The sequence below is a fragment of the Electrophorus electricus genome, chromosome 15 (assembly GCF_013358815.1).
Source record: "Electrophorus electricus isolate fEleEle1 chromosome 15, fEleEle1.pri, whole genome shotgun sequence".
Taxonomy (NCBI): domain Eukaryota; kingdom Metazoa; phylum Chordata; class Actinopteri; order Gymnotiformes; family Gymnotidae; genus Electrophorus; species Electrophorus electricus.
In genome coordinates, this window is record NC_049549.1 from 6,668,711 (window position 1) to 6,690,948 (window position 22,238).

Sequence of the window (22,238 nt, forward strand, 5' to 3'; positions counted from 1 at the left end):
AAGTCGAGAATGGAGAGTGTTCTCTCATGAGAGGCTCACACGTGTAGGGTTTGTGAAGAGGACACTCCAGTACTCTTCCTGAGGATAGGGGTGGGTCGATGTCAGGAAAGACATACAGTACAGACTGCTAAGACTGTATGACTTTAAATGTAACAGCATGGTTGGAAGATCTCCAAACCATATTGTTCTACATTGACATGGACCACCGGTGTAGCAATGGCAATGGGACAGAGTTACATGTTTTTTTTTTTCGTTGGTGTACATGTATGTCTCATACCTCTGCATAGCCCATGGCAACTCTTCAGTATGCTTGTGTTTCAGACCTGGACTCCCTAGGATCAGTGTTATTCTAGCTCCCCTTTGCTCACCCCAAAGAAAACAGACCAGGTCTGCACACATGAAGTTTTTCATTACCACTGATCCAGACCCATGCGCTACCGGATTTAAGCGAAAGGCAAAGCAAGAGGGACGCTTTTATCAGATCTGCAATAAATAATGTTCATTGTTGCATGGAGGCAAATTCAACATCTCATTACACAGTGCACCGGGGCTGCAGGACCACAAAGAAACAATAAAAAGTTGTTTTTTTTTTAAATATAATACAAGAAAACATCCACTTCGTACCAAAATATACAGCAAAAACAAATATCAGTTTCGCAGAAGGAAGCCAACCTCAACATTTCCTCAACAAATACCGAACAAACTTGCTGCAGCAGGAAAGATATCAAGTACAACACCGTGCTTTATCCTCGAGACAAAATACACAACTAGTAGCTGACTTTCAAAGCAATAGTCAAAACTTTTGGTTTTGTTTTTTAAATAGATTCCTAATAAAATATCTTTTAATTAGTTAATCCTTCCTTAAGCCTCTTTCTTCTAAAGTATATTGTAGTGCTCTAATCTAGACCAAGGTACAGTGAATAATAAAACATAAATAACGTCTCCAGCAGAGCTGTATCAATTCTAAAAAGAGGTCATTAAAAATAGATGTTTTCACTGTGTTAGCATTCGGCTATGTGGTGAGCCAGTGAGCTGGGACACCTACAAAACATCACCAGCTGTTTCAGAGTTCCCAGAGAACCTCAGAGAAAGTTATGAAACACCTAAAAAAAATACTTCTTTTAAGACCCCCCCCCCCCCCCACACACATTTTTTGTCTGTTCTAACCTACTGTTCTTAGACGGCATCTTGCTTTTGATATGCTGAACAAAGGTTGCAGACTTTGGCTTCCTCTGTAAGCAGAGGGGCGTGGACGACTGGGGACTCCTCTTCCCTCTCTCTGCTACATTACAGAGTTGTATTATGTCTCGCTGGGGCTATCACATATGCAAACAGTCAGCAACACATGTTTACTCTGGGCCTGGTGCAGCAGCACATGCTACACAGTCAAGAAAACATCACATGGACAGGAGCAGTCACACCACACACTAACCCAGGCCCCACATAAAGCTCAATAAACCAGCCAAGGGGATCTGCTGCACAATGAGTGAATGTAGAGAGTGACAGTCTGGAAGTCATTTGTCTTGTGGCTTACTCGTTTTTAAGACTTGTGGATCTTTTTTTTTTTTTTTTTTTTTTTTATCTATCCTCTGCAAGTGACTCAGTGTCAGAAAAGCAATCAAAAATAACATGGCAAATACGATTTGTGCATTTGCGTTTTTATACCTAGGGCCTCCTGTGGTAGTGATGTGGCCTAGTTTTGGTCGTTTTGGACCCGGAGCAACAACAGCAAATCCAGAGACGCTCTCACAATGAGCTTCTGCACAGGGCTTCTCATATCACATGCAAACCTCTCACCCTAGCTCTGACTGTCTTTTTAAAGTGACCCTGATTGACCCAGAGACACAAACCATACTGTAGTTCTCCTGCTGACCCAGAGCTGCCTGCTTGCAAGGATGGAGTAGAGTCTCAGGCATGGAGCAAATGGTGAAACATGGCAATGGACTAACATGCACAAATGATCTTTCACCTGAAATGCAAGTACACCAATATCATGCCTTTTCCTCTGACAAAGAAGATTAAAAAGACACTAAAAAAGACAGACATGAACAGAATAGACAAGCATGAGCATCAGGGTGATGGGAGACAAAGCATACACTCACGAATGAAGGCACTATCGCAAGCAGTCCAATGATTACCTGTAGCCACCCAGAGCAAACTGCTCAGCCACCTCTTGGGCTAGATGTTGGTGAGGAATGAGGAAGATGTGTTTGATGCTCGAATCTACAGTATGCACTGAGGTTTTAGGAACCCAGTCAGAGAACAGTCAGTAGCACAGGCCACCTTCTAAGCACTGATTTGAACTTCAGCTTGCATTTCACCTTTGTGTTTCATGGCTATAATATAATATTTGGTCAGTAAACATAGAAACATTATTATGGCTCCTTAAAGGAAAAATGTTACAGTTGAAAAGTATGGCAAGAGGAACTTGATGAGTAGCTGTTTGTGCAGCGACACAGGGTGGCCTGATTGCAGGAAGAACCGGAATCTCTATGGCCTGACAGCTTCCTGTTGGTCACCCGCGTCTTGTTGCCAACGGTGAAGTGCACTACTAATGCTGGAATGTTCAGCATGTTAAATATGATGCAGTAATTAGTGCAGTGACAGGCGATATGCTCAGTGAATATGTAGAGTTCAAGACCAAGATGAAGGAAAGGCAGATAGATTCTGAATGGTGAAAGGAAAGGATAGCTGTATCTGTGGAGCAGACCTGTGTGAACAAGAGGATGGTCACAGAACTGTGCAAAAAAACACGCAGTTACAGTTACAGGAGATATATGCTTCACAACCAGAGTGATTATCTCAGCCTGTGATGAGGTCATGGGTGAAGGTCACAAATCAACAAATGAATCAATCAATAATAGGAGAAATGAAACAAGCTATTGCAATGGAGAGGTCACCATCTAGCCCAAGGGTTTGGCAGCTGTGGACATATGAGTTCATTCAAAATTATGGCCTTATTCCAGAGGGTCATCCAAGTCATCGTCCACAACCAGGGCCTTGAAGTCGGGGCTGCCTTCCTTCATGCCTCTGCCTTTGGATTTCTTGTGTGAGGAGGAAGAGGTCCTGTGTTCGTCCGCACTGTTCCGGATGTCAGGCGGACGCTCGGTCTGCTCGCCGTTCCCCTGTGGCTGCTGCTGGGGCTGGGCCCTGCTTTGGGGTCGCCAGTCTCCCGAAGGGAAAAGATCATCATCTACGGTGAAGCTGTCGTCCACACCCATGTCGTAGCGTTGGTATGTGCTAGCGTGGACTTCTTCTTCCAGTGCTGTGATCTCCAGTGTACTGTTCCACATGCCATAGCCAAAGTAGATTAAAATACCTGCAGACATCCCCCACACACACAAACCCACACCCACATCACACCACACACACAGAAAGGTTTGGAGAAAGGATTCAGATCACAGATAAGAAACAACATAATGACAAACATACTGCCAAAGAGCAGACATCAGGGTCTATGGGTCAGATTGCAGTTGGAGGATTTTAGCCCTGGATAAATACCTGCTGAAAACTCAGTGGCCAATGGTGAAGTTACAGTATAAAGTAAAGAATGCATTAGAATGCCATTCAGAGAATTTCAGCGCAAGTGAAGCAAGGGTTGCAGGGATAGCACCCCCAGTGATTAACTGCTGTAAAATTTCAGATGGTGGTACACAGTCCATATTTCATGAGGATTGGCCAGGACTAAGCCTGCTTGACCCCTAAAGATGTGACAGTGTGCATACAGCATTATTCCACATTCATCAATGTAGCTTCAATTAAGATATCTCTGTGCATTCAACGGCCAAAAACAAAAACAACTACTGCATGACAGTCAGCATACGGTATGTGAATGAAAGAAAACTCTATTAAAAATTTGCTCTTCAAAATCTCCCTCATCTATGTGAGGTAGCATAACGTTGCTGCTCACCCACAAAACACCAGGCAGCAAAGCGGATCCACGTGATGCTGGAGAGTTTGAGCATGAGGTATATGTTGACCAGCATGGCCGAGGCAGGTACAAAGGGCACACATGGTGCCATGTAGGGCAGCCTCTTGGGGTTTTCCGGCTGCTGAAGGATGATGAAGAAGAGCAGGGAGATGACGAGTAGGAGCAGCACCAGCAGCACTATAGCCCACCAGCGACCATCGACAATGCAGCCTGCCCCAAAGATGATCAGTGAGCAGAAGCCAAACATGAGGATGAAGAGCAAGAGGACGCAATGCGTGACGGTGCGGCCTGTGGATGCCGTGGGCCGGTCCATCTTGCCTGGGAGACCTAGGCGGATGCGCAGGGTATAGTAATGGGGTCCCATCAGTTTCTTCAGCTTCTGGAGGTACACGCTGTCTGTTTCATCTGTCTCGATGCCCGAGGACATGTCCACCGTGCCATAGTTGGGATGGCTGGCCGTATAGCTGGACCGATCCGGCTTACCGATCAGCATCTCGTTGTCACCAAGAGATGGGAGGTTCTTGGCGCCGCAGGTGTTGATGGGTGGGCCGACATAGTCCTCGCCCTCACTGAGGGGTGAGCATGTGTCCTTCTCACACTCAGCCAGCACGCCCTCCTTGCGCTTGGCGCTCTCCTCTGACAGGAAGTTGACGAAGCCATGGATGTCACTCTCGGGCTGATAGCGCAGCAGAAGCACGCACACGGACACCAGTGTGTAGGCCAGCAGTGTGCCAATGGACATCATCTCGATTAGGTCCCTGAGGCTCACCAGCAGTGCCAGCAGAGAGGCCAGGAAACCGGACACGATGCATGCCACAGCCGGAGTTTCGGTGTATGTGCTCACATGTGCCAGAAACCTACAGCACAACACAGAAACATCCACAAAACACATCTCCTAATACTTGATGGCCTAGCTGTGGTATCATCTAGTATCATTTGAAGTAATTCACTTTCATATTTTTTTTTTTTTTAGAAGCTTTTACAATAAACTATAGGAAGATAGTCATAATGAGCATGCCTAGAATGACAGTGGGAAAAAAAAAAATTTCTAAAAGGAAATGAAGAGGACACGATACATATTTGGGGAACTTGATCTCCTCTTGGTTATACTAGATATGTATCTTGATAAAGTCTTTTATCTTTTAACTGAACTCCCACATTTATGGTACAATCATGTGAATAAAACCAATCGATATTTTGCACAAAAGTATTTGTTTCATGTGGAGGAATAAATCTAAAAATAAAAAGGTTTTGAATTTTAATGCCATTCCTAGTCATTTAAGGCACTAGTAACAGCCTTAAATAAGTATATGTTTAATTTTAATTAATTAAACCTGTATGCCACCAATACAAAGATCTTTATAGGCTTTTTCCCCCTCAGAGGGCCCTGTTTACCTGAAGAGCAAGCCGTCTCCAGCCATGGCGTAGATAATTCTGGGCATGGGGAAGAGGGAGCCCAGCAGGCTGACTGTGAGGCCAGCGATGGAACCTATGGCCACTATGTATTTGGCTACCTGAAAGCCATGCAGAGAGAACATCTCCATCAACGGCGCGTCGGCGTCGATCTCTGTGTAGGGCACCATCAAGGTGAGAATCACACTCACCTGAGAAGAGAGAGGAGGGACCGGCACAAGAGTGGGCTGAGCTTAACAGTTGTGTTCTGTGTGCTTTTCTACACTTTAAAAATGACATGTTAAAATAAATGGAATAACTAAACCTTTCAAAAGTGCCAACTTTCACTTTCTAAACCACTTAACCCAACTCAGGGTCGCGGGGGAGGGGGGAGAGAGACTATCCTAGCAGCATGTGGCACTAAGCATGAACCAAGCCAACAGGTCACCAATCCATCACAAGGCACACATGCACAACTACTTATTCACACCAGGCCAATTCAGAGACACCAGTCAACCTAACATGCTTGAACCTGAAGTATCCAAAGGAAACCCATGCAGGCACTGGGAGAATGTGCAAACTCCAGACAGGAAGCAACCAGGCCAGGAACCAAACCCAGGAACCAAACCCAGGTCATCATAGCAGCAAGGCAGCAGTGCTAAATGTGATAAATTGAGGATATTTTGGTTTAATCCTCTTTTACAGAATGCATGATGTGTTTCTTGTAATCATCTATTTCACTTTGATACACTTGAATACATTAGGTGAGGGAAATTTATCTCCAAGCGAAAAGATAAATGCTTAAGTAACTTCACAGAAAGCAGAGAATCATGAAATAACTCACTCCTTAGCTGCTGCATGGCTAACAGACACAAGTGTGCAGCACTGTCGTGACTGGATCAATTAAAATGAAAAATTAGCCAATGCCATGAGAAAATAACCTCAGAAGCAGGCTGCTAATTAGTGGGTCTGCTAACTGGCAGACAACCTTGCGGGTGCCATTTTCTCTCTGGTTCATCTAAATACAGACATGAGCAATGTGTGAGGGTGAGAAAACACGAAGCAAATGAGAGAAGAGAAACATTCTTCACAGAAGGCCAAAGAACCAAATACCAAAGAAACTTTGCCACTCCAGTGGAAGGCCACAGCACTATTATGGCTTGTGCATGAGGTGAATCGGAGCAGAACATCGCTAAACTAGGAGTGACACAGAGCTCCAGTGTGGGCCTCCTGGATACTGCCATACAATATGATTTCTGCATGAAATTTACATGTTTCTTCTTAGCTACTATTATAACATATTTTAGCACTTGTTTGTTGTAATACAGTATTACACATAATAAAGGCTGTATTGTAATACAGAATAATTCCCCATGCATTATGTTTCATAGCTCCCTCTGTGATTGTACTATAGTTACACTATAATGCCACCTGTAGCACACCTCTTAAGCACCCTAAACTCTTTCTGCAGCCTTAGTTACTATGGGGACTGTGAATCTGATAAAGCTTATTAAGCATAGAGATATGCTAGCCAAATGCAATAATTAATGGTATCGCTAGTGGAACCCAGATATAAAGTAATGATTAAATAAATAAATAAATAAATAAATAAATAAATAAAAAAATAAAAAAAATAAAAAATATATATATATATATATATATATATATATATATATATATATATATATATATATATTAGCAGAAAAGTTCAGTAACACTAGGATCTTAGCAGAACTTTTCCTTTCTTGTTGGCCAAGAGAAAACAACATATTAAGTTTTGGATTTTTAAAGTGATATTGTTCATTGTTGTCCAGTTCGTCATAAAAGAGCAAAGGTCTCTCTGTTAATAAATTCACTCTACCACAAATATATCACACTAAAAAAAAGTGAATAAAGGAATCAACAAGAAGTGTTCTTCGGTTTATCTAAAACTTTGGATGACCAGGTGCATTTTGTAGCCATTTATTTTACTGAATTCTTTGAAAGTTTTTGTTTTGGTAATATTTCACTGAGGAACTGTTCAACTTTTCATCCCCCAACATTTTTGTTCGAAGCTGGACTGGTGTTTACTCACGGAGACGTAGGCGGTGAGGCAGGTGACGAGTGAGGCAGTGATGGCGTATGGGATGGACGTGTTGGGGCTCTTGGCCTCCTCTCCTGTAGTGGCTATGATGTCAAATCCAATAAAAGCATAGAAGCAGGTGGCTGCTCCTTGCATGACCTGCCATGGGCAATTGGCATGGGCAAAACTTTGCATCTTAATTCAATTATTTAATCCAATTACTTTTAATCTCAACAATAATTGGAAGTGATACTGAAGCTACTAAAGCTGTTTTTTTTGGTTAATAAATTTGTAAAAACAATATTAGTTACAACATGCAAATCAGCAAATCATATAAACAGAAATGATCATCTCCTACAAGTCTAAAAAAGAAATATGACAATAAGATGAATATTGAAGAGGCTTTGTGTGCTTTACCCCTGACCAGCCGAAAGGCAGGAAGCGACCCTCATCCCAGTTGGCACTGCTTACAAAGAAGAGACCAGCGATCATGATGAAGACCCAAACCAGCAGATTGATCACGTTCAGAACATTGTTGAAGCCCACAGAGTTCTTAACCCCCAGGGCCACTACTGCAGTGACGAGCATGGCTATAACCAGAGCCAAAACATCCGGGTAAGACTCCTCACCTTTACCTGAGGGCAAAGACACCAGACATCTCTCAAAATGGTTGTGCACAGTGGCATTAATGAGAGCTAGCAATCACAAATGAACTTAGTGCTAATATTTCATACAAATATCATATCTGCAATGCAATATGAATATGTAATGTCATATCTCAGATGTATTGTATTATTGACCATGGTACAGAGCTCTACACTGAGAACAATATAGTACCTTATAGCCTGTTATAAGACCGAGATCCATATGCTCTGACTGTAGAAAATGTCTTCAAGCTGTACTGTCTAAACAACACATATAGAAACTTCTACAGGTGTTTTTAGAGGCAGGTAAGACTGAACTACATTCTGTGGTTGTCTTGGCTGCGACAAAAGCTGCACAGGCATGGAGTAGTAACATCAAAATTTCAGACATCTGTCACCACAAAGACCATGTGATTCTAAAAATACACTGCATGCCCCCCTCTGCATTCTGGGTGGAAATTAACATGGAACAAAAGAGAGGGACAGAATGTACTAAAATGAAGGGGGGCGGGGGATGCAGGGAACAGATTTTCTAATACCTGCAGGTTTAGTCAGCTCACACACTTGGCCAAGCCACATCCAGTTTGATCTGGAGCAGGGACAGAGGCAATATGCACCTGAGTGCTATGAGTCAGAGCTCAAACTGACTCAGAGACTCCCAATGAAGCTTTATGCATCAGTCAGCCATCCCACCATGTTGTGAGAAGAGCCCTCTTAAGCATCACCTTAGGCACCTGTGGCTGTGCACCACCCTGACATCTAAAGAGGCCTCCAGATCTCAAACTATTTAACTATTTATCAAATTGCTAACATTGATAACAGTTAGCAAAAGTCAGTAGGGATCAGTTAGCATTATGCAAATGTACTTTTCATGTTATAAGTTTAATCCTCTTCTCATACTGCTACAGACACTTTCATTACATTTGGCAGAAGTTGCACTTAATAATGCAAGTAAACATGCTTAATCTAGCCCCTTGGGAAGAGCCTAGGGCACTGATCACACACACGCACGCACACACGCACATACGTACATGCATGCATAAAGCACATGCATACATTCTCACCCAGTCCGTTGAGGGTCCCCACATGGCTGATCATGAACCCGCTGATACTGTGATTGGCCAGTGAGTCAAACATGCTGCTAAGAGCACTGGCCCCTGCTGCTGTACCAATAAGATACTCCAGAATCAGATTCCAGCCAATGAAAAAGGCTACAAACTCGCCCACCGTCACATAGCTGTATGTGTAGGCTGAGCCAGTGGTCTTCGGCACACGCACACCAAATTCGGCATAACACACACCTGTAAGAGGACAGGAACAGACAGACAGCTGTGAGCCAGAAGGGTACATTCACACAGACACCTGTCTTCTTTGGTTGAATTCAATTTTAATATTGATAAACAAGTCTTAACTAGATCATAAGAAAGGTAGATTCTCCAGAGGAGAATGCCCCCCCACCCCCTTTGAGTCTTGGTTCCTCTCAAGGTTTCTTCCTCATGCTCTAGGGAGTTTTTCCTTGCCATTGTCACCCTTGGCTTGCTCACTGGGGGCTTGGACTTGGACATTTGTAAAGCTGCTTTGTGACAACAACTGTTGTAAAAAGCGCTATATAAATACAATTGACTTTACTTGACTTGATTTCTGTAGCAGGAGATCAGATGTTTTCAGACTATCAAGCTTACAGAAGCTGGGCCAAAAGGAAATTGAGTAGGGCCCTCCAATAATTATTTTCCAAGACATGTTCAAAAAGAGTGTTCGTTGTTTATCAGCTCAAACCTGCACAGAAAATATGAGAGAAATGTAGCCTTTCAAAATTCAAAATACTTGTGTCCTGTTCTAGGCAACACCCCCATTGAAACCTATTGCCCTAAAAGTAGAGACTGTGAAGCTCATTTTTTGCCATTGCCATTGTTTAAGGGTCAACTACAATTTGACTCAGTTCTTTTGTCTGCTCTCTGGCCTTCCCCACCCTGATGGATGACTAACACATGCTTGGCCTGCAAGTCACCCAGTGAAACAGGAAGTCATGGATGACAATCTAAAAGTCCCTAAAAGACTTTGGTGTCCTTAAGGAATATATATATTTTTATTACATGTTACAATAAAAATATATGAAAATAATATATTTTTATTAAACCAATTTCATTAAATAATTTTAATTCACTGTAATGTTGAAAAGGTTAGGTAAAAAGTGCATTGTAGATGTTAAAGTGATATAAATGCACTTAAACTGAACCATGTGCCTCTTAGTTGAGAAGGTAAGTTCCCAGTATGTTTTTCTCTTTGATAGGAACAATGTGTTTGTTTCCATGGATGAAAAAACATAAGAGCGCTGGAATTTCTTTCCAGTGCTCTTTTCAGTTTATTCTGATATTCAGAGAGATGATAAAATTAAATTTCTCCTTCCAACTCTATTTTGGCTACTGCATGCTGTGCTCTGTTCTGTCAGTGGTGTGAATGCCAGGCTGATCTTGGATCAGACTCAACCTCTGTTTAAGCTGATTACAACCACATAAACAGTCCCTGGAACAGCTCTCTCACACTGACTTTCTTTGTGAATACACAGTGAACAGTGGCACCTGAGCCCAGCAACTGAACCAGCAGCACATTCATTTTAATCACACTATCTACCACAAAAAGACAATCCTACCCCCAGTGCCTGAGAGTCAGCTCATAAACAGCCTGTTGGTTATATAATAACCGGTTGCACTGTGATGCTAACTGGAGTCCAGCCAAACAACAAATGCACTGTTTGAAGAAGGACTATCAGCCTATGATATATGATCATTCTGCTGACCTCCACCCCTTTCATGTCAGTACAAGAGGAAGTAGGCATGGTCACCTGACAGGATGGAAGCCACAGCAGCGATGATGAAGGACATGATGACCCCAGGGCCTGCCATTTCCTTGGCTACCAGCCCAGACACCACATACATGCCGGTCCCCACACAACTGCCAACGCCCAGGGAGACGAGGTCGACAGTGGTGAGCACGCGCGCCAGCTTGGTGCCGTGGGGCCCTGTGCCGCCCGTACACTCTAGCATGGACTCCACCGGCTTGGTACGGAGCACCCGCAGCTGGAACGCCCTCCACTGGATCCGCCGCGGGTCCAGCTTGGCCAGCAGCCTACTCATCATGGAGCCTTGGGTGGGGTGGGCCAGCCCTGCGAGAGGAGGCTCTATGGAGGCTCAGTGGAGGGGTCTGGAGCTCTGCGGGAGCGAACCGAGGGGGCTAGAGCTGGTGCTGGAGCTGGAACAGGGGGAGGGAGAGCAGAGCGACTTGGAGTGAGCCTCAGCACAGCTGCATGGTAGTCCTGTCCCACATGATGAAAGGAAGTGGAGGGAGTGTAGTAGTCGTACTGCAGACAGAGAGAGAGGCACAAACAAGGAAAGAGAGACAGAAGGAGAATGAGAGAGAGAGAGAGAGAGAGAGAGAGAGAGAGGGAGAGAGAGGGAGATATTGTTACTGATTATTGTGTTGAAGAGTGAAACCAGCTTGATAACCTAAAGGGAGTAACATAATACCCAGCACATGTATTTTAATCTCACTATCTATTAGACACAACAGCATACCAGCTACTCTCCAGGCCTCTGCCTGAGCAGCAATGCAAACGCTACCATGGCCAAGATAAACACAGTGAAGGCTGAATTCTGAAGAACAGGGCCTACCAGCCAGGAAGGGGTGGGTGAAGGGCTCTGCCTGCCAGTCAGGAGCTGCCTTCCAGTGACCACACACAGGGATCCACTCAGAGCTTCTTTACATTGAAAACAGATAAGTCTTAAGTCTCAGTATTGAAAAAAATCCAGAAGGCCTGTTTTTGGGAAGTAAGCTGCATAAGAAAACTCTTTTTCTGGGCCTTTGTGTTTCAATGTTTCAGATAGCTCAGGTGGAGACAGTCAGAAGTACTGATAAATCTGGGACTGTTTCCAACAACTGGAAGGCAACAAAGACCAGGAACACTATGTACAGTCTTCTGAAAGCTCATCTTAACCACATTTGTCACTTTTGCATAAACCTTATTTTACACATTTCACACATCTGCCCCCCTTTTTCCGCTTCTTCCCATCCTCCATTCTTAGTGCTCTCCCTCTCCCCTCCCCCTCCCCTCTCCCCTCCCTCTCCACTCTCTCCCCTCCCCCTCCCCTCTCCCTCTCCACTCTCTCCCCTCCCCCTCCACTCTCTCCGCTCCCCTCCCCATCCACTCTCTCCCCTCCCTCTCCACTCTCTCCCCTCCCCCTCCCCTCTCCCTCTCCACTCTCTCCCCTCCCCCTCCATTCTCCCTCTCCACCCTCTCCCCTCCCCCTCCACTCTCTACCCCTCCCCCTCCCCTCTCCCTCTCCACTCTCTCCCCTCCCCCTCCATTCTTCCTCTCCACCCTCTCCCCTCCCCCTCCACTCTCTCCCCTCCCCTCCCCATCCACTCTTCCCCCTCCCACTCCACTCCCCCTCCCCTCCCCTCTCCCTTTCCACTCTCTCCCCTTCCCCTCCACTCTCTCCCCTCCCCTCCCCATCCACTCTCTCCCCTCCCCTCCCCATCCACTCTCCCCCCTCCCACTCCACTCTCTCCCCTCCCCCTCCCCTCCCCTTTCCCTCTCCACTCTCTCCCCTCCCCCTCCACTCTCTCCCCTCCCCTCCCCATCCACTCTCTCCCCTCCCCCTCCCCTCCCCTCTCCCTCTCCACTCTCTCCCCTCCCCTCCCCATCCACTCTCTCCCCTCCCCTCCCCATCCACTCTCCCCCTCGCACTCCACTCTCTCCCCTCACCCTCCCCTCCCCTCTCCCCCTCCACTCTATCCCCTCCACCCTTCACCCTCCACCTCCCCTCTTCACTCTCCAATTTCCCCTCTCCACTCTCACCATTCTCCACACTCCACTTGCCCCTCCCCCTCTCCACTCTCTATCCTCTCCCTTCACTCTCTCTCCTCCCCTTTATTATCTCCTCCCCCCTTCACTATCTCTTTCCACTTCACCTACACTCGTGTCCTCCCCCTCTCCCCTCTCCCCATCCTCTGTCACTCAGAGCCATCAATCTTCACATTGTCGCAGTGGGTGTGCACATACTCATGCACACAAACACACACAACCTGCTCTCTCTCTTTCATGTTCTCTCTCTCACACACACACTGTAGCCCAACTCATTCCACCTGACTATGATTATTACACTGACAGATATATCAGAGAGGTAGGTGGGAGTATCTGCTGCCCACAACACCCCCTTTAGGTTTACAATAATGCCCCACCCACCCTCCTAATTCATACTTCTGCCAGTAAATAAGCTTAATCAAGCCAAAAGATGAAATCAGTATTTAGGAATTTCAGGCCTTAAGCACCTCCACTGTTCTAAGACACTTCTTATACACCTCAATTTTGTAGAGTAATGTTCAAGCTACTTTATAAATCAGGTTCCACACAGGAAACCAAGCAAAAAAAAACCCCTCAAGCTTCTGGGTTGGTGTGCCATACATCTGTATAATTACTGGGGTGTCTAAACAGTGATTTTCAAATCTGGCCTTTAAATCCAAATGCTGATCCTCTTTGTGTAATGTCAGGTAGTTTTCTGAAAAGTCAAAGGAATTGATTGACCTCTTTGTCATCACACCTGGTTCTTAGGTAAAGGGAGAGTTTTGTGGGCATTTGAATACCTGTGCTTTATGACTTTAATTAACTACCAGCGATTACAAATACCCATATCAGTTGAGGGCCAAAACTTAGGGGTTATGTTGTAGAATGTTCATCTTAATTCACACTGATTCCTCTAGCTGGTCAGTTTTTTCTGCAACATTTTATAGGATCCCTGCTTTGACAAACCAACTAAACCTTATCATTAACTGATGAGCTTTAACAGTATACATGGTGGCCCTCTCATCAGGTTCAATACCCAATGATGTCAAAGCAGTTCCTGTGTGGGAGTCGAAAAGAGCATAATTGGTCCCGATCTCTGGGTGGAGATGTTGGTGTCAGTTTGAATATATGTGGAGGCTGGCTACACATGATACCTCCAAGCCTTGGTGTTATCATACAATGGGGGGAAAAACAGATAGCTAGTGGAAGGAATTAGAAATTGCTAACTCTGGTGGAAAATTGGGGTATAAATAAAATGGATGAGCTTTAATAAGGTGTGGGTGAGTAGGGAAATGACCAAAGGGGGCCTCCAGGTGTTCAGGGCAGGGGACTTTCAGATCTGGGTCTGAGAAACTAGATTAAGTGAATCTTCCTGATCTGTGAAAACCACAAAAGCATGGAACATATAGGATTTAGTGAGGTCTTTTTAACATGGTCAGTTTCTATAAGCACAATGTCTTTTGTGACCATAATACTCCTTTGTGTAGGAAACTGCAAGATAGGCCTTCATGGACATTTATCTAGACGAAATAAAGGTTGTCATATACACAAGACTGCCTGGTGAATTTCACTAGTGTTGGCAATTTTCTGACAAATTAAACCTTACACAATTTAATGGTGATTGTACAGAAGTGATAAGGGATGTCTAGGAGTGATTTGATCTGACATGCTGAAGTCATTGCTGCGTTTCCTGTGATTACTCAGTGGTGCTAGTGTGGCTGGCTGCCTTGTTCCTGCTATATTCCCGTAGGAACATTAAAGACATCATTCTATTGCTTTCTATTGTAATGATCTAAGGGTAAAATGCAAGTCATTGTTACTATGCCAACGACCTTTTATAGTGCCTGTGTGACCTCATTTTCTAATCCATTTGAACGTTTTTCATGTTTTGGGCCCTTATGAAGCTAATTAGCTAACTTTCTGGTCACACAGTAGTCAGCTATTTGCTTTTCATGTGAACAGACAGGACAAAAGTAAAGTGTTATAAGTATGCTTGGAGGGGCAAGTGAGAGAGAGAGAGAGAGAGAGAGAGAGAAAGAGAGAGAGAGAGAGAGAGAGAGAAAGAGAGAGAAAGAGAAAGAGAGAGAGAGAGAGAGAGAGATTCTTAAATGTTCCATACAAGACTAAGTAGATGATGAGAGAGATGGGAAGTAGAAAAAGAAAGAAAAAGGCCAGGAAAGACGAGAAAGAATAGAGGGAGTAAAGTTAGACTTTTAGAAAGAGAGAGAGAAAGCGTGAAAGAGAGGGAGAAAGAGAAAGAAAGAAAGAAAGAAAGAAAGAAAGAAAGAAAGAAAGAGAGAAAGAAAGAAAGAGAAAGAGAGAAAGAAAGAAAGATTGAAAGAAAGAAAGAGAAAGAAAGAAAGAAAGAAAGAAAGAAAGAAAGAAAGAAAGAAAGAAAGAAAGAAAGAAAGAAAGAAAGAAAGAAAGAGAAAGACAGAAAAAGATAAAGAAAAACTGAATTGCAGTGTGGTTTCAGTGGGAAGAACAGTGACTTATAACAATAACAGACCTGGAAGGAAGTGCCGCAAAACATGCTATTATGTTAACAGTATTGATATATGTCACTGTCAGAGGCCCACTGCAGTGATCCAACATGACAAATACTGTGCACAGACCAGCCAGCCATTGCCATTCAGACTAAAACTGGACAGAGACCGTTTGCTCTTTTGCTTCATAATTAGCAGCACTGGAGACAGAGAAAAGGTCTGTTAAAGATAAGGTGCCGGCATATGCCAAGTTTTAAGCAAATATGAAATGTTCAGAAACAAATGTTTCACTGGCTGAAGACAATGACAATGTTTATAGCGGACAGATAAGCCCTGAGCAGGCAAAAGAAGTCTCTATCCAGCCTCTCCACTAGACTTCCCATCCACTGCCATCTGTCAATAGATCTCCAGGCTGATAAGGAGAGGCGTGGGCCTTAAGCTTCAGCAAAGAGAAGCACAGCTAATTCAGCTCACAGAGATGTACTAGCATTGTCCAAGACTAAAATTGGGTGACTAGTGCAACAGAAACACAATAAATATATATTCACATCTCAGCAAATACCTCACTTTCTTTCTGTAAAATAATCTCTGTAAAATAAATGAAAGTTTTCGTAAAATGATGTGATACATATTAGTTTGTTTGGCCTCCTTCTATCTAGAAGCATTTAATCCTAACCTGGAATGATAGGAGACTGAGCTCAGGAACAGTTCATGGTACTGCAGGTGTGGATATATAGTGTGTGAATTACACCGGGAAGCAAGAGCTTTCTTACAGAGACTCACAGTCAGGGTCCAGGGTTTGCCTTTTTCCTGAATACTGAATGCAGTAATAATAATAACAATAATAATAATAATAATAATAATAATAATAATAATAATAATATATTCACTGTCTCCTACTTCCCCATCACCCTATTATACTCATACTATGTTTTATTCTTTCACCATACACAGTAGCCGGCAGCTGGTATTGTTGTATTCATAACAGACATACAAACAAACAGACACACACACACACACACACACACACACACACACACACACACACACACACACACACACACACACACACGTCACTGGTATTAAAAACACTCCGCCCTCTCTGTCACTTGTTTTGGCCTGCTGTTGTCGTTTGCACTATTCCACAAAAGCAAACCAGGCAGAACTTTCTAGGTGCTCTACCACAGTGATTGGGAAGAGAACAAGGGGGTCTTTTAATGTGCAGGAACATACCTTTGATAAAGATAGTCTTCACCCTACTACCTCCCTCCACCTCCCTCTCCCTCTACACCCCCCCTACTACCTCCCTCCACCTCCCTCTCCCTCTACATCCCCCCTACTACCTCCCTCCACCTCCCTCTCCCTCTACACCCCCCCTACTACCTCCCTCCACCTCCCTCTCCCTCTACATCCCCCCTACTACCTCCCTCCACCTCCCTCTCCCTCTACACCCCTCTCCCTACTACCTCCCTCCACCTCCCTCTCCCTCTACACCCCCCCTACTACCTCCCTCCACCTCCCTCTCCCTCTACACCCCTCTCCCTACTACCTCCCTCCACCTCCCTCTCCCTCTACACCCCCCCTACTACCTCCCTCCACCTCCCTCTCCCTCTACACTCTTCCCCCTACTACCTCCCTCCACCTCCCTCTCCCTCTACATCCCTCTCCCTACTACCTCCCTCCACCTCCCTCTCCCTTTACATCCCTCTCCCTACTACCTCCCTCCACCTCCCTCTCCCTTTACATCCCTCTCCCTACTACCTCCCTCCACCTCCCTCTCCCTCTACACTCCTCTCCCTACTACCTCCTTCCACCTCCCTCTCCCTCTACACCCCTCTGCCCACTTCCTCCCTCCACCTCCCTCTCCCTCTACACCCCTCTGCCCACTTCCTCCCTCCACCTCCCTCTCCCTCTACACCCCTCCACCTCCCTCTCCCTCTACACCCCTCTCCCTACTACCTCCCTCCACCTCCTTCTCCCTCTACACCCCTCTCCCTACTACCTCCCTCCACCTCCCTCTCCCTCTACACTCCTCTCCCTACTACCTCCTTCCACCTACCTCTCCCTCTACACCCCTCTGCCCACTTCCTCCCTCCACCTCCCTCTCCCTCTACACCCCTCTGCCCACTTCCTCCCTCCACCTCCCTCTCCCTACTACCTCCCTCCACCTCTCTCTCCCTCTACACCCCTCTCCCTACTACCTCCCTCCACCTCCCTCTTCCTCTACACCCCTCTGCTCACTTCCTCCCTCCACCTCCCTCTCCCTCTACACCCCTCTCCCTACTACCTCCCTCCACCTCCTTCTCCCTCTACACCCGTCTCCCTACTACCTCCCTCCACCTCCCTCTCCCTACTACCTCCCTCCACCTCCCTCTCCCTCTACACCCCTCTACCCCCCTCCTCCCTTTCCCTCTAGATCCCGATCCTCCCCTCTCCAGGGATTTGCACAGTTACATAAGCTACTGAGCAGGCTGGATTCACTTGGCACGGAAAGGTTGACACCACTTCAGCTCACAGATTTTGTACTCTTTCTCTCACTGTACTGATCTCTCTAACCTATCTATACACAGCAAGCAGTGTTAAATGAATACCTACAGTGTTTTTGCAACCAAATGGGTTAATTCAACACTGCAAGTGTTAGCTCAGCACTTTATGTGTCATTTAAACTTTTTTTGTAGTTGTGCGGCAATACGTAACATTCAGATATTCTTGTTTCTTTGCATACTGAGTTTAGGTGTGATGAGGTCTTTGCCATGGCAACCATATGGAATATAGGACACAGCGATGCAAGCAATGTTGAAGGCCATTAGCTCTGTCTCACACACACACATATGTGAGCATGTGCACATGCACATGCCCAGAGAGATTTCTCAACTTCCCATTCTCAGTCATTTCATCAATTACCAAAAAGTTAAAATGCAGAAAAGAGAAACGATTGCACATCATTATATCGGCCAGAAAGAAGACACCAGCTCTTAATTCTGTTTTGGGCCATAAATTGCTTCATAACTTAGCTAAGATTTTAAAATTTGATTACAACTGATATATTGTCGAGAATTCAATTGCACCAATACAGTGGGCTTCTGTAAGTGATAGTGTACTATTAATTCTGTCTGTTTCAGGATAGTCTTTGTACATCTTCATACTGGAATATAATGTTGATCCTGTCCAACAAAATGGTAGTAAAAAAAATAAGATGTGATTGGTATATTATTCTTGGTCCTACTGCCTTCTCTGCTAGTGTGTACTAGCTCAAAGACTGAAACACACCAGGTGCTTCTCATTGACAGAAAGCCTGTAATTGTATCAGAGTGGACATGTGGACATAGTGTGGACATGGTAACACACCCAGTAGGGCTTTACGCATGTAAATTATATTGAGAAAGCAAAGCTGTGAGCATAACCTGATTTATGACCTATGAGTCAGGAATCACTGATAAAGCTACAGACAAAACACCATTCAGGTTTACTCACTGACTGGGATTAAAGTGTTCTTTGGTTTTTCTCGTTGGATTATCCTCTGGTTGGTTAAGGTAGTCTCTGAGTTTACTTACTTTTGCCTTAGATTCTGTTAACTTCAAGGCTTGTTGTCGGAACCTAGTTGTTAGTTGCTTGTTATTTTGTACTTTTAGGTATCAGCATTGATCCCTGTATTTCTACATTATTCTAGTTCATTGGTATGTTGGTTTGTTATTCTACGAGTAAATGACAAAGCGCTTTTGTAAGTCGCTCTGGGTGAGAGCGTTTGCTAAATGCCATAAATGTAAATGCAAATGTAAAATTAAAGTGTATTCTAAATCAGCCTGATCCCTACTATCAAAAAATCCATTCTTTCTATCCTTCATTATTGACGCTTATACTGACAATGTTTTACATGCATGCAGGAGTTATTGCAGTAGATATAATCAGTAGCCCCAGAACAACAGTACTAACTTGCAAAATGGGCACATGGTAAAAGGAAGATACACTATATGGCCAAATGTTTGTGCACACCTCTACTAACACCTCTGCGTTCAGGTGCTTTAGAGTCACTGTGTAGCTAAAGCATCTGAATAAAGCACACTGTCATAAGATACCACTTTGGCCACAAGTAAGTTTGTGAAATTTCTGTCTTGCTAGATTTGCTCCACTCAGCTGTAAGTGCTATAAATGGGGAAGCATCTAGAAGCAACAACAGTTATGAAGTGGTAGACCACTCCAAATTACAAACTGGGGAAGAAACATAGAGCGCTAAAGCATCTAGCACTTCAAAAATCTTTTGGATCTTTAAAAATAGCCTATCATCTGCTTCAGAGTTCTATTCTGCCTCTGGAAGCAGCATTAACACAAGAGCCATGTGTGTTTATGACCACAAGAACCATGTGTGTTTAGGAAATGGCTTTCCATGACCGAGCAGCTACAAACAAGCTGCAAAATGTCAGGAAGGGTATGAAGGTAACCACCACTGGACTTTGGAGCAGTGGAAACATGTTCTCTGGAGTGATGAATCACGTTTAACTATCTGGCAGGTCAACAGATGGATCCCTGTTTGGTGGATTCCAGGAAAACATTACAAGAATGCATAGTGCCAACAGTAAAATCTGATGGAGGAGATATAATGCTATGGACCTGTTTTTCCAGGTTTGGTCTGGGCCTCTAAGTTCCAATGAAAGGTAATAATCATGCTACAGCATTTTAGACAATTATATGCCTCTGACTTTGTGGTAACATTTTTTTTTTGTTCCTGCATGACTGTGCCCCTGTGCACATAGTGAGGTCCATAAAGAAATGAATGGTCTGTACAAAGGCCTAACCACAACCCCACTGTACACCTTGTAGATAAATTGTAACGCTGATTGCACCCATTCTGGTCCAGCATTAGTCCCTGACATCACATATGATCTTTTGACTGAATGGATACAAATTCCCACAGACACACTCCAATAGAGTGAAGGCTTTTTTAACAGTAAAGGTATGGCTAACTCTATATTAATGCCACTGGGTTTGGAAAGGTATGTCCAGTAAGGTCAATATAGATGTGATGGTCAGGAATCCACATGCTGCTTATCATTGTTTATCAAATGATCAAATTAGTATAATTATTCATTAACACCTAAATCATTTAACCTAAATTGTAAACCTTAATTATTCCTATTGTTCACTGTACGTGATAGGAGTGGTTGCTGGGGTGGTCTCCATAAGTAAATACTGAGAGCAGTAAAAGGTTTAATTTGCTAAGTAAGTATCACTCTCCAGAGTTCACTCTACTTTGAATATGAGCTGCACTCCAGAATGGCTGTTGTCCCGCACACCCATAATGAAAAAACAGCAAGACACATTTCAGCACCACGGTCAGTACCTCCAGCGACAAAATCAGCGGGAGAGTCTCGTACATTGTATGCAGACCGTTATACACAAAGTCGCCTAGATGTGTAACTGCAATCATGTCATCGGAGATTAACCTCTGTTCAGAAGTCAGGACCGATATTTTCAGGCAGAAATGTCAAAGGGGAATCTTTTCGCGTCTAAAACCTTAAAGACGTTATTTCTCTTCTTGAGGAGAAGGAAAATAAAAGCAGGGAGTATGATACTGAAATGTAGAGGTTAATATATATCACCTGTCACACAACGCCCTGCTGTTATAGTCTACTATCAATTAAGAAATTGTTTATTTACACACGTTTTATTACGTGAATTCACCCGTCGATGTCGAGTAATAGCGTATTACACTGCCAAACGCACTGATACGATAGTTCAGCGTCCAATATTAATGTCTGCGTGAGCCATAGTCATGCACCAGAGTCCCAAGAGAGTTCCACTTAAAGCAAAGGCAAAATGACTGTTTGTTTCACTGCTTACCGCATCTCTGACCTCTTTTGGAGTCGATGATGACAAAAAAGACCCAAAACAATCTTCGCGTCAGTGCGACAAATCCGTTTATGAAATCATGAAACACGCAGACGCTGCTGCTCAGGAACTATTGCATACATACATCAAGTAAAAGCACTCTGTATTACTAAGTGGACATTTGACCCTGAATGCGGCTAACCATCGTAAGGAGCAAATCGCTCGCTTCAGTCGCATCTTACCTCGGTGGGTATTCGCTGTCCAGCCGCGTCGCTGATGGTGTGGTCTACTGCAGTTCAGAATAGAGCGAGACGGTGGCGTTGCGCAAAGCATTCAGGAGCAGGTGGTACCGAAGCAGGATTCATTTCCGTTTACGTATCATGAAATTCACGCCACACCTCACGCCAAACCAGCTGCACAATGCCCTACAAACGAATATACTAAGAGACTAAATGAAACACTTTTTTCGTCGACGATCTGTCTCGATTATTCTGTTACAGCGCAAGACGATGCTCCATCCTCGATGATGCAATTACTCGCATTTCGTACCTCAAGGAGCATGCGCTTGATGTAGTAAAATGGGTTAACATAGACCACTCCGACGCTCTTTCTATGTGATGAGAGACACAAATTAATTATTTATAAAAGCCAATGACGTTATGATGTCGTTGAAAGTGACGAGACACAAAACCGCCTATTTTGCGACAACAGAGACATACGACCTGTCACCAGGCATCTTTCCAAAGGAAGGCCGGCGGCAGAAAGCATGCTATGGGGTGAAAATGTGGCATGACTTCAGGAGGTTCATTGCCTGTGAAATACACAAGAGAAATGTAGACATACAGGTTTAGCAGATACGATCGCCTAAAGCCTATACAAGAATATCACAGAATTGCATTAATAAAGTTTCATTAAGCGCTTAAATTAGAGATGCTGTCCACTGCTGGTTGTACTTCAGATGGAAACACTTCAGCACAAGGTATTACTCCATGTTTATACACCCACAGGAGCATATAATCCATTTGTTCCTGTCATTATCTGTTCTTTGCTCCAGTAA

At 44.3% G+C, this 22,238-nt stretch overlaps 1 protein-coding gene across 2 annotated transcripts; it reads right to left on the minus strand.

Moving 5' to 3' along the window:
- Window positions 1–567: 567 nt before the first annotated feature.
- Window positions 568–21,794, minus strand: slc7a14a (solute carrier family 7 member 14a). 2 transcript variants are annotated; one of them, XM_027008551.2, is made up of 8 exons: window positions 21,424–21,794; window positions 10,872–11,278; window positions 9,094–9,330; window positions 7,803–8,020; window positions 7,398–7,544; window positions 5,327–5,535; window positions 3,911–4,788; window positions 568–3,319 (listed from the first exon to the last, which is right to left on the minus strand). In XM_027008551.2, the coding sequence occupies exons 2-8, from the start codon at window positions 11,164–11,166 to the stop codon at window positions 2,958–2,960; spliced, it is 2,346 nt and encodes a 781-aa protein (XP_026864352.2). In that variant the 5' UTR covers window positions 11,167–11,278; window positions 21,424–21,794; the 3' UTR covers window positions 568–2,957. The 2 variants fall into 2 exon arrangements, with proteins under 2 accessions (XP_026864352.2, XP_026864351.2); XM_027008550.2 differs by having other exon boundaries at window positions 10,872–11,387.
- Between the last annotated feature and the right edge of the window lie 444 nt (window positions 21,795–22,238).

Bases quoted from the DNA above. Each gene is read 5' to 3' on its own strand.
- slc7a14a (XM_027008551.2), bottom strand. From the start codon at position 11,166: ATGATGAGTAGGCTGCTGGCCAAGCTGGACCCGCGGCGGATCCAGTGG. The intron at 7,545-7,802 runs GTAAAGCACACA...TGCCCATGGCAG, and splicing joins TGCCTTTCGGCTGGTCAGGG to GTCATGCAAGGAGCAGCCAC. The intron at 5,536-7,397 runs GTGAGTAAACAC...CTCTCTTCTCAG, and splicing joins GCCTCACCGCCTACGTCTCC to GTGAGTGTGATTCTCACCTT.